This window comes from Lontra canadensis, unplaced genomic scaffold (assembly GCF_010015895.1).
Source record: "Lontra canadensis isolate GAN:19392208 unplaced genomic scaffold, GSC_riverotter_1.0 scaffold28, whole genome shotgun sequence".
In the NCBI taxonomy this organism is placed as follows: Eukaryota; Metazoa; Chordata; class Mammalia; order Carnivora; family Mustelidae; genus Lontra; species Lontra canadensis.
The window spans coordinates 18,550,835-18,566,159 of NW_022631022.1; the positions used below are offsets into that span (position 1 = coordinate 18,550,835).

The window sequence follows — 15,325 nt, forward strand, 5'->3', positions numbered from 1 at the left end:
CCTTGGGGCCTTGCCCTTTCCTGGGCTTCAGGCCCCACAGCCCTCCCAGGCCTTGCCATCTCCTTGCAGTTCTGTGGCCAAGGAATGAGCCTAGCCTGACGCCAGGCTCCCCACCCAGATGCTCCCTACCCTGGAACAAAGGGAAAGTGGCCCCTCGAGTCTGCCTGCTCCAGCTCAGGGCTGGGCTCAGTCACCAGGCAGGGACTTGTTGTAGCAACGGTCCCAAGGGACCTATCCCAGGGAACAAGACGGCCAGCAAGAAAGATGGGGGAGCCAGAGTCCCCATCCCCTCCAGCCCCCAAGGCTGCCCCAGGCCCACCAGAGGGCCGCTCTGTAAGTCTGCCTTCATACCCACGGGTTCTGGGAGGAGGGGTTGGCTCACCTTGCAGGCAGGTGTGCTGGGGTGTGTTGTCTGGCAACCGGCAGAAGCGATCCCGGAAGATCCAGCCCGCAGGCAGTGGCCCCCACAGGCCCATGGCCACAGGAATCTTCCACAGGGCACCCAGCCTCAGCCCCGACCACCTGACCCCACACCCAGGAACCCAGAAAGGGAAGAAAGGAAGGCCTTAAGGTGCCCATTGTCTCTTGCGAACCCAGGCCCTGGCTCTGACCTCTTGGAGGACCAGCGCGACGTCCTAGAAAGTGCCTGGGCCTGGGCTAGCTCAGGTCAGTCAGGCAGAGAAGTCTTGCGGGTTGGGCACAGCTTATAAGGGCTGTGAAGGAGTAGGGGTGAGGGAGATAGGGGCATGGGAGAGGAAGTGGATAAGCCCCTGGCCAGGGGCCCTGGGTCAGTGACAACACCTTCTCATTTGGACCCCAGTCACCAAAGCATTTGCTCGTCCTCTATGGCAAGAAGTGGTGGCAACCACCCCCTAGCAGGGACCATCACCCCAGCTTGCAGATGAGAAGGCCCAGAGTGGGCAAGGGCCTTGCTTAAAGTTGTGGGCAGCTGTGGGCAGAGGCTGGATTAGAACCCAGGATCCTAGACTGTAGCCAGGACTCGCCCCCACCCCACCCACAAGGGACGTCCACGGGCAGCAAAGCTCTAACCAGAGAGGATTATGGCAGGAGGTGACCAGTGGGGTCAGGGGTTCTTTATGGAAGAATAAGCAGAGGCCAGAGCTGGGGTCTAGCCCCTCACCAGCCCCCTGAGCACCTGGCCCTGTACTTCCTTGGGCTGGAAGCAAGGGCCAGCCCCAAGCTGAGTCCAGGAGAGGCAGGACTCTGAGCCATAGACCAGAGGAGGAGTGATCGTTGGCTGGGCATGGTGTGGTACAGGCGGTCTTCTTGGAGGAGGGCCCAGGATAGAGCCTTGAAGGTGGGGCAGGATTCTGGGAAGCTTGGGAGGGGGGAATGGGAATGGAAAGACTGAGCATCCTCTTGGAAGCCCCTCCCCCAGGCCAGCCCCACCCCCAGCCCCATTGTCTGGACCCAGCCCAATTAGCCCCCCTGGCTCCTGCGGGGGGCCAATTAGGCTGGGGCTGGGGTCAGCACTGGCCAAGGCCTCGCCACCCCTCCCCACCCCTCTGAGCTTCACTATGCTAAGCACAAAAGGCACCGTCTCTGAGGCAGCAGAAAGGAAAATAAAGAACAGAAGGAAGAGAAAATGCACTCCTTTTGTTTCTAAGCTGTAACCTTGAGCTGAACAAAGAAGCAACTGCCTCCCCCTTAGGAACCTGTTTTAAACAGCGATTTGCACAGAGTTGCTTGTGGTTTGCAGATTCAGCTGACATTCAAGGGGAATGGGGAGCAGGGATCTGGGGTCAGCTGGGCACTGGCTCTAGGACCTTCTGTAGCTCTGGACTGCCCTCGATCCAGAAGCAGAGCCCCCCCCACCGCCCCCTCGACCACCTGAGTGGTGGCAGGTGAAGTGGTCCTCCCAACTCCCACAGGCGACCCCGCACCCTGCACCCCTGCACCCTTGCACCTCGCCTTCTGCCAAGCCCCGCCCACCTGCCTGGTGCAGCCTGGAGTCCAGCCCAGAGTCCAGCCCCTCCCACTTGGCCATGCCCTTGCTGCCTGACCTCGGGTGGGCCAGCCCCAGCCTCATATGCCCTCCAGCCAGTGGGGCTCTCAGACCTCCCTGACCTTCCCTCTGGTGGTAATGAGGTTCCAGAAAGAATGAGGGAAAGGAAGAGCCTGTTCTGGTGGCCACAGGGTTCTGTAGTCACACTGCTGTCACACTTGTCCCACACCCACTCTGCTGGGTGGCCAGTGGCCAAAGTCAGAGAGGTCATAGATTTAGAGGCGTGACCCTGGGGGTACCTGTGCGTGAGGGGCTATTTGGTCAGCATGAGCCTGAGCCCTGGGAGAGGGCCATCCCCTTTCAGCAGGTGCTTAACAAAAACCCCTCTCCCCCCACCCTTCAGGCCCTGCCTCCTGGCTGCAGCCCCCTGGAACTGGGCCCTGATCTGATCTCGGGGAACTGAGCAAGGCCAGCAACAATCCACACAGGCTGAGTGTATCCATTTTCTTTTAAAGAAATGAGGTTAATTCCCATTAAAGGTACTGGGTAGGTAAGATTGGCCAAAAGTGGCCTCTCATTTCCTGAGGGGACCTGTAGGAGCTCTGTCCATCAGAGGACGGCAGATCTGGCTGGAGCAGTGTCCTTGGCCACCAGTCCTTGGGGAACTGCCTGGCCCTCCTTCCCCATCTCGCGGCAGCCACCAGAGTCTACAGAGAGGAGGGGAGGCCCTTCTGTGCTGCCAGGGTCCCCCAGGAGCAAGAGGGAGAGTGTGTTGCTGGTCCTGGTAGGAAGAGGAATCCCAGTCTAGTGGTAGAGGATCAGGAATGGCTTCTTGGCAGAGGTCACAAGGCTTTAGAGATGGAGAGGGGCCCAGGAAGGCTGGCCCATGATCAGAGTGGCCATGGCCAATTCCTGAAGGGAGTCTAATTTTGCTGGGACAGATGGCCTTGAAATTCAGACCCGGCAGTTTATCACGAGGGCATGTGGGAGCCATTGAAGGACTCCAGAGGCCGGAGAGAAGCTGCCATTTACCTATTGTCACATGCCAAACCATCCCAAACATCGTGACTTAAAATGATCATTTTTCTTGTATTATTCTCTCTGTGTTCTTTGCATCAGGAGCTAGGCCGAGGCATGGCAGAGAGGACTGGTCTCCATCCATGCGCCTGGGTCTTCAGCTGGCATGGGAGGGCAGGGGCTGGAGCCATGGGGCGGGGTGGGGGGGAGGGGGGTGGGGACGGGGTTTGGAAGAGGCTCTGCCCACACCAGCAGCTGGGGCTTCCTTAGAGCATGGCAGCCTCAGGACCTTCTTCCCTGAGGGGACAACAAGTGTCCCCGGAGGGAGGGGCAGCTGCAAGAAGTCCCAGAACCTCATAGTGCTGCCTTTGGGGTTCTCTAAGACCCATCCATTTATAAGGGGACGGCACCTCTCGCTAACAGGAGGAACATAGCACTTTTAGCCTCTTTCATCTACTGGGAAGGTTGTGTTTTGAGGAAACACAAAGCTCAAAGAAGCAGAGAACTAGGAGGCCTGCCTGTAGGAGGAGCTCAGACCAGTACACCAGGAGCAATCAGAAGGGGAATGCCACCAAGAGGTGCCCCTTCTGAGCAGAGGAAATCCCATGGGTGGGAATAGAAACATGACATTATTGGTTGGTTTCCTCATTGGCAAAGGGGTGTCCTGAGGGGTAATACTGGCCCCTCTCAGGCCTGTGTAGAGGTGCAGCGACATCAGGAAATGGGCCTGGCAAGGCCTGGGGCAGGGAGGTGGGGGTGGGGAGTGGGGCATTGGGAATCTTTCTCTCTCCGACTCAGAAAAGCAGCCCGGGTGGGCCCTAAGAGCACCTCACATACTTGAAGGTGATCAGACGGGCCTGGGGGTTGTGTACAACTCCCTTCGCCCAGTAGACACCTGCCTAAGGACAAGTAGCCCCAGTCCCTGGCTGAGGGAGAGGGTCAAGGGCAGAATGGCATCTTACCCAGTCCCCTGGAAGGCCATAGCTCCAATTCCCCACCCCAAACTTGGCTCTCCAAGCCTGTAGGATGGCCCTTCAATGGCGCTCAGCGAGACCCAAGTCAGACTGAAGCACAGGCCCTATGGGTGGGACAACCTCGAAAAACCACCCAGCCTCGGCCCCTGTGGGCCTCAGTTTCCTCTTCGGGAAGTAGGGGTGAAAATGCCTCTGCTGAAGTCTCATTGTTTGAATCAGAGGAAAAGTATGGAAAGGGCCTGCCCACTGGTAGGCATTCAACAGGTGGAGCTCTGGTTATTAAGCTCTATGACCTCCACAGGCCCAAACTGGGCCTAATGTCCTTAACATGGCTTCTGAGGTAGATAGAAGCATCCTGTCTGATTTGCAAAGATTTAGTTGGTGCGTGTGTGTGTGTGCATGTGTGTGTTTGGTACAGGTTCTAAACTACACCCAGGTCCAGTGAGATTTGGGATTTGCTGTGTTACCTTGAACAAGTCACTGTACTTCCTGGCCCCCGTGTGTGATTTTTGGCAGAGGACACCTATCAGAACCTCAGAAATGGGAGTTCACAGACAGCTGTAGGAAGATGGGCAGGACCTTTTGGAGGAAGGACAGGTGTGCAGTAAGACCACCCCCTATGCTTCTCCCCCACCCCTACCTCCTCATCCCCCCATTCCCCTGCCCAGAGCTCTGGGGCCTGCTCCCACCAGCCTTACTCCTGATACAGACGGAAGGCAGAGCATCTGTGGGCGGCGGCTGCCCTCTGCTGGTTACAAAGGCAAACCACAAGACAGGAGCCTGGGCCTGCCAGCAACGGGTCCCTGGGGCCTGGCAACCCAGAGATGAGATGGCTGCCCAGGGAAGGGCAAAGGGGGGGAAGGGTGGGTGCCAGGCCCAACAAACCCACCGCTCTGGTTCAGGCTCACCCCCCACTCTCTGCATACATCCTACGCATCCTACCCTACCACCCACACTGCCTCTGATCCAACACCTGTCTACACCTGTTCCCCACCCCATCCCCCACCCCTGCCTCAGACTTATTCCTTCCCCTTGGAGAGTGAAACCCCTCCCTGCTCCCCACCCCCTACCCCCTCACCCCCCCACTCCACCCCCCCAACCGGCTACAGCCGCTTCCCCCAATACAACACCCTCCCATCTCCTCATTCTCCCACAACTTCTTTCTCTGTCCAACCCCTCACCTCTCCCCCTCCCTCTGTCCCTTCTCAACCTCACTGTCCGCATCACCCAGTTCTGGCATTGGAGCACTGGCCAGGGAACCAGGTGTCACCTCCTCAAGGCCACACCCAGAGGCTCCCTCTGCAGATCAGAAGCTGTTGAGCCTTCTTACCTTTATTTTTTTTAAAGATTTTATTTATTCATTTGACAGAGAGAGAGATCACAAGTTGGCAGAGAGGCAGGCAGAGAGAGAGGGGGAAGCAGACTCCTCACTGAGCAGGGAGCCCGATGCAGGGCTGGATCCTAGGACCCTGAGGTCATGACCTGAGCCAAAGGCAGAGGCTTAACCCACTGAGATTTTTTAAAATTTATTTGACAGAGAGAGAGCCCTAGTAGTCAGAGCCATAGGCAGAGGGAGAGGGAGAAGCAGGCTCCCGGCTGAGCAGAGAGCCCAATGTGGGGCTCAATCCCAGGACCCTGAGATCATGTCCTGAGCCGAAGGGAGAGGCTTAACTGACTGAGCCATTCAGGCACCCTCCCCCTTATCATCTTTTTTTTGAAAACCTTGTAAATTGTGAAATGCAACCCACGTGGGTCACACTGAATGTTAAAAAACAAAAAACAAAAACAAAAACAAAATTCTTAGAAAGCGAATGCCCCTGCTGCCACCAGCCGGGTCAGAGACTAGAACATCGCTGGCACCAGAAGCCCCTCGCACCCCTCCTCCCCTAGACATGACCACATCAGCGATGGCTTATTGTCTGGCTTTGCTGCTTTATCCTGTCACCGCCTAAGTGTGCCTCCCCGGGCCCTGTGTCCTAACAGCTCGACTTCTCTCTAAAGGGCATCACAGCATGTATGCGTGTCTGTCTGCCTGTGGTTCTCTTGTGGCCCTTTTGAGTGTGAGCTGCATCTGGAAGGTTGCTCCAGGTTGTGGCTCCTCTTTTTCGGGTCTGTGTGCTGTTCCCGTGTCCCTCAGCTCTGTCCCAGAGGGCCTCAGTGGCTCACCAGGGCTTGAATGCTCTGAGGAGGTGGTTTTTACACTGTACCCAGGTCTCTAGGTTATCTGCAGGCAGCAAGGGGAGAGTCCTTCCTTACCCAACATACTGTGACCCAAAGACCCTCCTCTCTGAAGCTCCCTGGCCTTGGCTTTGCCAACTGCTCCTACCCCTCTGTCTCCCACCTTTCAGGCACTTGCCCTGAACTTGAACCTGAGCACCCCCCTCCCACTCTCACCTTCATCCTGGAGCGCCCTTCCTCATTCTACACTTCGATAACTCTGGAAAATCTCCTTCCAAGGCCTCCCTTAGACCTCCATGGGCTGCCCTCTCCCCCCCACCCCCCGTCTCCAACCAAGATGATCCCCAAGTTTGACCACCATCAACTGCCTGTGACTGCCCCTCACCCCACATGCCTCAACTGTCCCCAAGCCAGCACCTCCTCTCCCCCACTGGGGGCATGAGTCTCTTCCCTGTCCCCCAAGGCCGCAGATGATGACTCCTCCCCCTCCACCCCTTCTTCCTCCTCCGTCCTACACCCCGCCCTCATCTCTGTGCCCACCTGCCTCTGCTGGCTCGGGTCCCTCCCTTGTCACCTGGCTCACAGCACCTGGCCTGCATGCCCCTGGGACACCAGGGGGTACTTATCACACACACACACACACACCCCTGCCTTGTAGTTTATGCCTTTCAGTGACCTTCCAGGACAAGTCCAAACCCCTGAGATGAGCCTTCAAGATCCTCTTCTGGGGGTGCCTGGGTAGCTCAGTGGGTTGAGGCCTCTGCCTTCGGCTCGGGTCGTGGTCCCAGGGTCCTGGGGTCGAGCCCGGAATCGGGCTCTCTGCTCAGCAGGGAGCCTGCTTCCTCCTCTCTCTCTCTGCCTGCCTCTCTGTCTACTTGTGCTCTCTGTCTGTCAAATAAATAAATAAAATCTTAAAAAAAAAAAAAGATCCTCTTCTGTTCGCCTTGCCCCCTCTCTAGCCACACCCCTACACTCTTCTCCCTGTCCCCTGCTTGCCAGAAATCCCCCTGCTCTGTTCCTCATTGCACGCTCACCTCCCTTCCTTTGCCACAGTGTCTCCTCTGCCCAGAGAACCCCCACCCCTACCCCCAGGTAACACCTACCCATCCATCCTCAAGAGTCAGCTGGGATTATCACCTCCTCCAGGAAGCCTTCCTGCCGGCAGCCTGGGTTAAGAGCCTCCTCTGAGCTCCCCTGTGTCACAGTCACTTCCTGCCATCTCCTCTGTGTAGATGGGAAACCACTGCAGCAGGGAGGGACAGTGGGGGCTCCTCTGTGCTCCCCGGCCCCAGCATGGAACAGATATGGCACACAGCGGAGCTCAGCAAGTGTTGGCTGCCTGCGTGTTTATCTAGCTGTCGCTTTCTAACTGCGTCTCTGTGACTTTGGGCATTTAGACAATGAGGATCTAGAAGCATTTCTGGTCAACATAGTTGTTCGGGGCTCCAGATGTATTGAACACCTCCACTTGGGTGAGATAACCTCGGATTCCCCTGTAAGAACTTCTTTTTTTTTTTTTTTTTAAGATTTTATTTATTTATTTGTCAGAGACAGAGGGAGAGAGAGCGAGCGAGCACAGGCAAACACAGAGGCAGGCAGAGGCAGAGGGAGAAGCAGGTTCCCTGCCGAGCAAGGAGCCCGATGTGGGACTCGATCCCAGGACACTGGGATCATGACCTGAGCCGAAGGCAGCCGCCTAACCAATTGAGCCACCCAGGCGTCCCTCCTGTAAGAACTTCTTGAGGGGTAGGGGTGCAGTAAGCTTTCCCTCTTCAGGCTCTTGGGAAAGATCACCACCCTTTATATGATAAGGAGAGTGAGGAGGGGCTGGGCGTCAGTTTCTCAGATAATCACACCTCCTGTGCCTGGTCCCCAGCACTATTGTAGTAATGATTTTTTTAAAGCACTCAGAAGGTGGGACAGGGACGGAACTTAGTGTCATCCTCTGTGCCAGGCCCCAGGCCCCCTCACACCCACTCACCCCCTTGTGTTCCCTTGTGTTCGGGCTATTTTCATGCTCTGAGATGAAGACCCTGAGGCTTAGAGCGCACTGCCATTCTCACAAGCGGGGAAGAGGGACTGTTTGACTCTGGGGTGACCCGATGCTTCTCACCTCCACAGACTCTGAGAGCCAGGGTCCTGTGAGGGATCAGGGGGCGGAGGGGGTGCAGTGGGCTCTCAGGAGGGTCGGTGTCCCCAGAGGAGGTGATAGCTCAGAAAGGACACAGGGAAGAGGCTGGTATCCTGTCCACCACCTCCAGAACAAGCTGGGAACTGGGAGGGAGAGGCAGAGAGGCAGAACTACGACGGGGATCTGGGGCATGGTGTCCTGCGTGTTCTCAAGGCTGGGTTGTGACGCAGAGCATGGCCCTGAGTGGAGAGCCTCACCCAGGCTGTGGAGAGAGGTCAAGGCAACCAGCCCGCAGGCCACAGATCCCCAGCCCGGCCTCCCTGCCCAAGGTCACTGCTCAGCTGTGTAGGTGGGTGAAGCTGAGGAGGGAGGGTAGGTCGATGGGCAGACACCCCTCAGTGTCCTTTAGATAGGGGGCGCTAGCCAGGGCAAACACTGAGGGAGGTAAGCCAGGATCCTCCCTCCTCTGGGGAGACCTCACCCCCAGACAGCAGCCAGGCCCCGGCGGTATATAGGGCTAATCTGCAAGGGCCAAAGTCCCAAAGGACTCACAGCCCTCCCTCCAGAAGGGGCCACCTGGCTGAGGCTGGGACACTCCACTTCACCAGCAGTCATGCTCTCTCTCCACCTCTTTATCCCTTGCTCTGAGGCTCAGCTCTTTCCATGTGTTGAAGGGAGCTAGAAAGAGAGCCTCGTTCACCCCCAGGACTCCGGGACTGTTCAGAGTTCGAGAACAATGGGATCTTAGAAAGAGTGGGGCCCTGGATGAGAGGAGGGGGGCCATCCCCTGATCCAGCCCCACTCCCTCCACACCCATGTGCGGACGTGCACACACGCACGCGCCCCCCCCCCCCACACCACGGACTGTAAAAGAGCCAAGGTCAGGTGTGGGAATGAAGGTTCTCGGCCCAGTGCTCAGCATGGGAGCAGGTGTGAAGGGGGATATGAGGCAGTGTGCTGGAGGGGCAGGGTGGCTCTCATGCCTATGGGAGCCTCGATGCCAGGCCTCTGAGTTGACACAGAGCTGGGAGGAAGCTGGTGCAAACCTCAGGAGCTCAACTGGGAACCACGGGCTGCCGGTGGTGAAGATCTCAGCCCTCCGCCCACCCTCCCCACCCCAAAACACAGACTGCTGTGCCCAGGGCTCGGGCGCCCAGCAGAGCACTTCCTTGCCCGGGGTCCTGTCCCCCTCCCCCTCCCTTAGGCAGGGTGCATCTGAAGCTGGGGAGTCAGCACTGGGATCAGGCAGGCGCATTTGAGTCTGCAGTCTTTGCACTGTCCTGGGCCAGCTGTTGGGGGGAGGGGGGACAGTGAGAAGAGACCATATGCCCACCTTTCCTGATGCAGGGAGACCTGGGCACATCTGGCTCTGTGAACGGCAGATAGGGGAACCCTTTCTTCTACCTCCAACCCGAGACAGCCTTGACCTCGGGGATAAAGGGCAGACTGTGGCCTTGGGACATCAGGTAGACCCTGGCTACTCCTTGATCAGTGCTGCTCAAATTCTATAGATCAGTTGAGCTCCAAATCGAGCAGGACTCATTCTTTCTTCGTCTCTCTGGATTAAGCCCCAGCCTTCCTCAATCAAGGAGGTGTAAGGAGCACAGTTTTGCAAGTAGAATTGGGTTCCAGTGCTAGATCCACATTTACAAGCCAGCTGACCTTGGACAGGCCCCCGAAGCCATCAGAGTCCCACAGGATCTTCAGAGGCCTTGTATGGGTCCCCGACAAGGATCAGTGGGCGTGCCTGCCCAGGGCGGAGCAGACTCTGCCAGGCCCTCCATGAGAGGACTGGAAAGGGCCTCACAGCTGGAAGAGGCTGCCATGAGGGCCTGGGAGCAGCCCCCCACCCCCACCCCCAGGAGCATCCAAAACTCAGGGCCGAGAAGAACCCAGTATTGTTGAGCGTTGGCAGGGTCCCCAGAGGAGAACCATGGTGTGGAGGCTTCGGGGACTTAAACAGACTTGAGACAGGTTTCATTTATTTTTTAATTCATCAAATGTTTTTAACTCTTTTATGTGACTCACGCATGTTCAGATGAATGCACAAAACATAAATGTGTTTGTTGCAGTGATGTGTGTCAGCCCCATGTGTTCCACAGGTCAAGATGTGCGGCACCGCGGGCACCACAAAACTCCCCTGCACCTCCCAGTCACTCCCCCCAGCTCCCCGCGTAGATCTCACACCCTGACTTAACTCCAGTGCTTCAGTTTGCCTGTTTTTTTGTTTTGCTTTGTTTTTTAAAGATTGTATTCATTATCTCAGAAAGAGAGAGAAAGAGAGAGAGCATTTGTGCAAGAGAGAGCAGGAGCAGGGGTGGGAAGGACAAAGGGAGAGAAAGAGGGAGAAGCAGACTCCCCTCAGAGCAGGGATCCAACGTGGGTGTGGGGGGGGCTCGATCCCAGGACCCTAGGATCAGGCCTGAGCCAAAGGCAGACGCTTAACCCACAGGTGCCCCAAGTTTGCCAGTTTTGAGCCAAATCTCTATGGAATCATAGGAGAGGTACCCGTGTCCGGCTTTTCTCTTGCTTGAAGTTATTGTGTGAGAGCTTCCTCTCTGTGGTTTCATGTCAATGGCACTCATTGATTTCTACTGCTGCCTACATCCTGTAGTATGCATATGTCTCCGTTTGACTGTGATGGGCATATGTGTGATTTCCGTTTGGGATTAATACAAATAATGCTTCGGGGAATATTCCCACACCTGCTTCTTGATGCGTGGATTGCCCACATTGGTGCTGAATACACACCCAGGCGTGTAAACTGCAGGATCGTTGGCTACATTCAACCTGAATACTGTCCAGCAGGCAGGGGTTCTCCAAAGTGATGGTGGCCCTTTAGGGTCCCCCAGCAGTGAAAAAGAGTTCCACATGTTCCACACCCTCACCCACATTTGACACAGTCAGGATTGTTTTGTTCTGTTTTTGTCATTACAGTGGGTATATAGTAGTATCTCACTGTGGCTTTAAATGACTAATGAGTGTGGGCACCAATTCACATGCTTATTGACTTATTCTGTTGGCGCCCGTTCAACTCTCTTGTCCATCATGCTCTTCAGTGGTCTTTTTCTTGCTTCTTCATAGGAGTTATTTTTGTGTCTGAATATGAGCCTATTGTCTATCGTGCATGTTTTAAATATCTCCTACTGGTCTTGCCCACTCACTCCCTTAATAATGTGTTTTCATGAATAGAGGTTCTTAAGTTAAATGGACCACATTTATCAATCCTTTCCATTTTGGCTTGTGCTTTTTTGTGTCCTGTTGTTCAAAAGCTTTCCCTCCCCGAAGTTCTTAATGATAGTCTTATCTTTGTCTTTTAGAAGCCTTACTGTTTTACCTTTTACACTTAGATCTCCATCTATCTGGAATTTATTGTTGTTTATGATATGTGATGGCAGTCAACCCTCCCCTTTCCCAAATAGATATCAAACAGACAAAGCACAATTTACTACAATCACAGTCTTATCCCTACAGCCCTTGAATGCCATCCTTGTCATGAACTAAGAGTCCATATACACATGGGTCTATTTTAAGGCTCTCTATTCTGCTTCTTTGGCCTACTTATCAATCTTTGCTCTGATATTACCCTCTTAATTACTGAACTTTATCATAAGTCTTGATAACTGATAAAGTCAGTCTTCCCAACTGTTCCTCTTCAAAAATATTTTAGCTATACTTGCCTTTTTTATTTCTCACCCATTAATGAATCAGTGTGTCTATTTCTACACACACACACACACACACACACACACACACACGAGTTATGGTTTTGATTGTAAGTGCATTAAATCTATAAATCAATTTTGGGAAGAACTAATTCTTTAAATATTGCGTCTTTCAATCCATGAACATGGTATGTCCCTCAATGTATTTAGATTTAAATTATTTTATATTAGATGAATAATATATGGATATATTCTTAGAAATATAAAATCAGGGCACCTGGGTGGCTCAGTCGGTTAAGTGCCCAACTCTTGGTTTCAGCTCAGGTCATGATCTCAGGGTCTTGAGATCAAGTCCCTTGTTGGATTCCACACTGGGTGTGAAGTGTGCTTAAGATTCTCTCCCTCTCCCTCTCCCTCTCCCTCCGCCCCTCCACCCCCCCTAAATTTGTACACTCCCTCCCTCTCTCTCTAAAATATGTAATTTTGTATATTACATTAAAAATATACATAAAATATGCTTTTCCCTTCCCAAACAGAGCAATAGCCAATGTTCTTATATACCTACATGCATGCCCATGCATGAGCCTGCGCACACACACACATTTTGGATGGGATCATATCAATGTGCTGCATGCTTTTTTAAAATTTAACAATATTGTGCAGACATCTTTCTGCCTGTAGCCAGAGACCAAGTGTAATCCCGGCAGAAGTCTACGGACTGCATGCACTGAGCTTCCTGGAACACTACTCTCACCTGTGTGTGTGCTCCTCTAGGAGACTTACTCCTACAAGCAAAGAAACCCATTCGGAGGCTGCTGTAATTATACAGAGCTAACATAATCAAAGCTGGAATGGGGCTGGGGAAGGGGAAGAGGGATGAATTTCCTTTTCCAAAATAACACGTACTTCCTCTTGGCAGTCTCCTGGGCCTCCCACATCGGTGTTAGGCTCGGGGCTGCCATGGCTGGAAGCTACAGGGCCCAGCAGAGGGGTGGCCACCGAGGCAACCCTGTGCTTCACCTGTCAGAAGGATCTGAGGCTCAGAAAGCTGGAAGGGCCTCTCTGGGCTCAGCGAGTCAGTGGTCACACTGGGCTTCTGACCAAGGCCTGACTGCAAGGCCCTGTGTGTGTGTGTGTGTGTGTGTGTGTGTGTGTGTGTTTGCAGTCTCTAGGCCAAGTCTCTTAGTTAATGATGCTGCCCGAGGACACCAGATGGGAAGATCTAGAGACGCCAAAGCCTGGAACCCATCTGGGGCAGATGCTGGAGAGATGGACCTCACACTGGCACCTGTTAGAGGGAGTCTGGCCAGAAGGCTAGACAGTGGCAGGTGACAAGTGTTGTCTGATGAGTCCCCGCTGTCTGGGAACCCTTCTCCAACCAGCCAGTGGCCCCATACAGCAGGTTGGAGCCAGTGGCCTAAAGCCAGGCCACATCCCCAGTCAGCAGGGGGCCCAGGTGGGAGTTGGGGGGCAGAGCTCTGCTTCCTGGAAACTTGGGGGCCTGGCTCAGGCGAGGAGCCCCCCCACCACTCCCACATGCCAGGCCTCCAAAGCCTCTGGAGGGACACCGGCCACCAGGGCTTAGCAAACTGCCTGCCTCACTTCCCTTCTCCCACCTCCTCCCCCACTAGCGGCCTTCCTGGCCTCCCATTTTGGGTGCCTCTTTTATATTTATATTTAAGAAATTCCCTTTTTAAAACTTTTTATAAATAACAGTAGGAACCTTCTTATTAAAAAACAAATGCCATTCAGGTAACCCATTCATCTCCTACGCATACAGAAGGACAGACGTGATTTTTTTTCCCAAACTGAGATTACACCGATCTTCCTTTTCAGGAAGCTCCTCCTACCATTTCTCAACACACTGTGCAGTTCCTGTGTCGGGGGGCATCTGGAGGGATTGCACAATGCTTAAGAACCCAGACTCCAGCGCCAGAAGGCCTGAGTCTCAGACCCTCTCTCTGCCACTCATTAGTTTTGTGACTGAGTGAGTTACACGCCCCTCTGGGCCTTGGTTTCCCCATCAGTGCGGTGGGGAGGCTGGGTGTGGGGACTCAGTGAGGGAGGGCCTAACCCGAACACACTCGGTGCTCAGTGTGCTCCAGATATGACGGCAGTTCTTACTTCTAACCAAAGACAGAGCTCAGAAGCCTGGTCGCTTCTCATACCCTAGATTTTGTAGCTGAATCCCAGCCCTGACCTCGAGTCTTCATCTGGGTCTCCTGGGCCTGCCCGATGTCTCTACCTGCCCCCCAGGTTGGTGGCAGTTCTGGGTCCTGGGCTCAACCCCTAAGCAGCGTTCCTGGGGAGTTCTGAAGGTTCTTTGTGTTCTCAGTGACATGAGTAAGGACAGGGATTAGAGAAAGGGAGAAGGAGAAGTCAGAGAAGTGGCTCAGAGTTAGCCAGGGCCTGGAAAGCTGGCGCCGGGTCCTTTCAAGCCTCTGCCACTCAGGAGCTCCCTCACCGGGGGGTGTGAGCCCCAGGTCCCTCCTCATTGGCATCACAAGGAGAGACACGAGCCTTGGGAGAGACCATTGGCATGACTGCTCTCCCGCGGCCAGGACGGGCGGAGGCCAAGTCATAACCACCCCGCTAAGGAGTTCCTAAGACTCAAGAGCACAGCGTGGGGTTCGCTGAGTTCCAAGAGGGGGTGCAGATGTGGGGTGGGGGCCCCAGTTGGGCTGGGGACCTGGTTCTGAGCTCTCGCACCCACAGGAGATGAACAACTACCGGAGGGCCATGCAGAAGATGGCAGAGGACATCCTGTCGCTGCGGAAACACAACAGCATGCTGGAGGCCGAGAACCGCATGCTGAGGAGCCAGCTGACTCAGGAGGGAGGGGAGGAGGAGCCCGACAACGGCAGCAAAGCCCAGAAGCTGGATGAGGGTATATGGGTCCCTGAGAGCATCCGGGTACCTACCTGAGCCCAGGCTCTGGATTGTGCACCAGGGTGGTGGGGGGGGGGATTTTCCAGCTCTGCCTGCTCCTGGACACCAGTGGGGGTCCTCTCCGGGATGGGGAGTGGAGATTCCAGTCCTGTCTCGCGTCCCAGGACTGAGTGACGCCTGCCCCCGGCCCCCAGCTCTGCTGAGCTGGGAAATGCCTCCTCCCTGAGCCGGTCCCACCTCCCCTACCCCCACCTCCCCCAGTGTCCATGAAGCAGAAACTGCTGCTGAGTGACTTGGAGCTGAAGAAACTGAGGGACAGAGTGCAGCATTTGCAGAATGAGCTGATTCGAGTGAGCTGGGGCTGGGGCAGGGGAGAGGGCAGGGCGAGAAGAGGGGAAGGGAACTGGGGCGTGTCCGGAGATGCGTCTGGGAGCAGAAGGGAGAGAGGCTTGGAGGGACGGCGGCACGGCAATGGAAGACTCAGCGGACGGGTCTTCCCTCCCCC

The 15,325-nt window shown here is 55.1% G+C and overlaps 1 protein-coding gene across 1 annotated transcript in view; it reads left to right on the forward strand.

Annotated features, from left to right (window-relative positions):
- CCDC33 (coiled-coil domain containing 33) overlaps nucleotides 1-15,325 on the forward strand; it is a 102,061-nt gene that overhangs the window by 82,717 nt on the left and 4,019 nt on the right. Inside the window, exons 14-15 of the mRNA XM_032865037.1 lie at nucleotides 14,647-14,818; nucleotides 15,082-15,170. Of these exons, the coding sequence (XP_032720928.1) occupies nucleotides 14,647-14,818; nucleotides 15,082-15,170 (261 nt within the window). The remainder of the gene's footprint in view (nucleotides 1-14,646; nucleotides 14,819-15,081; nucleotides 15,171-15,325) is intronic.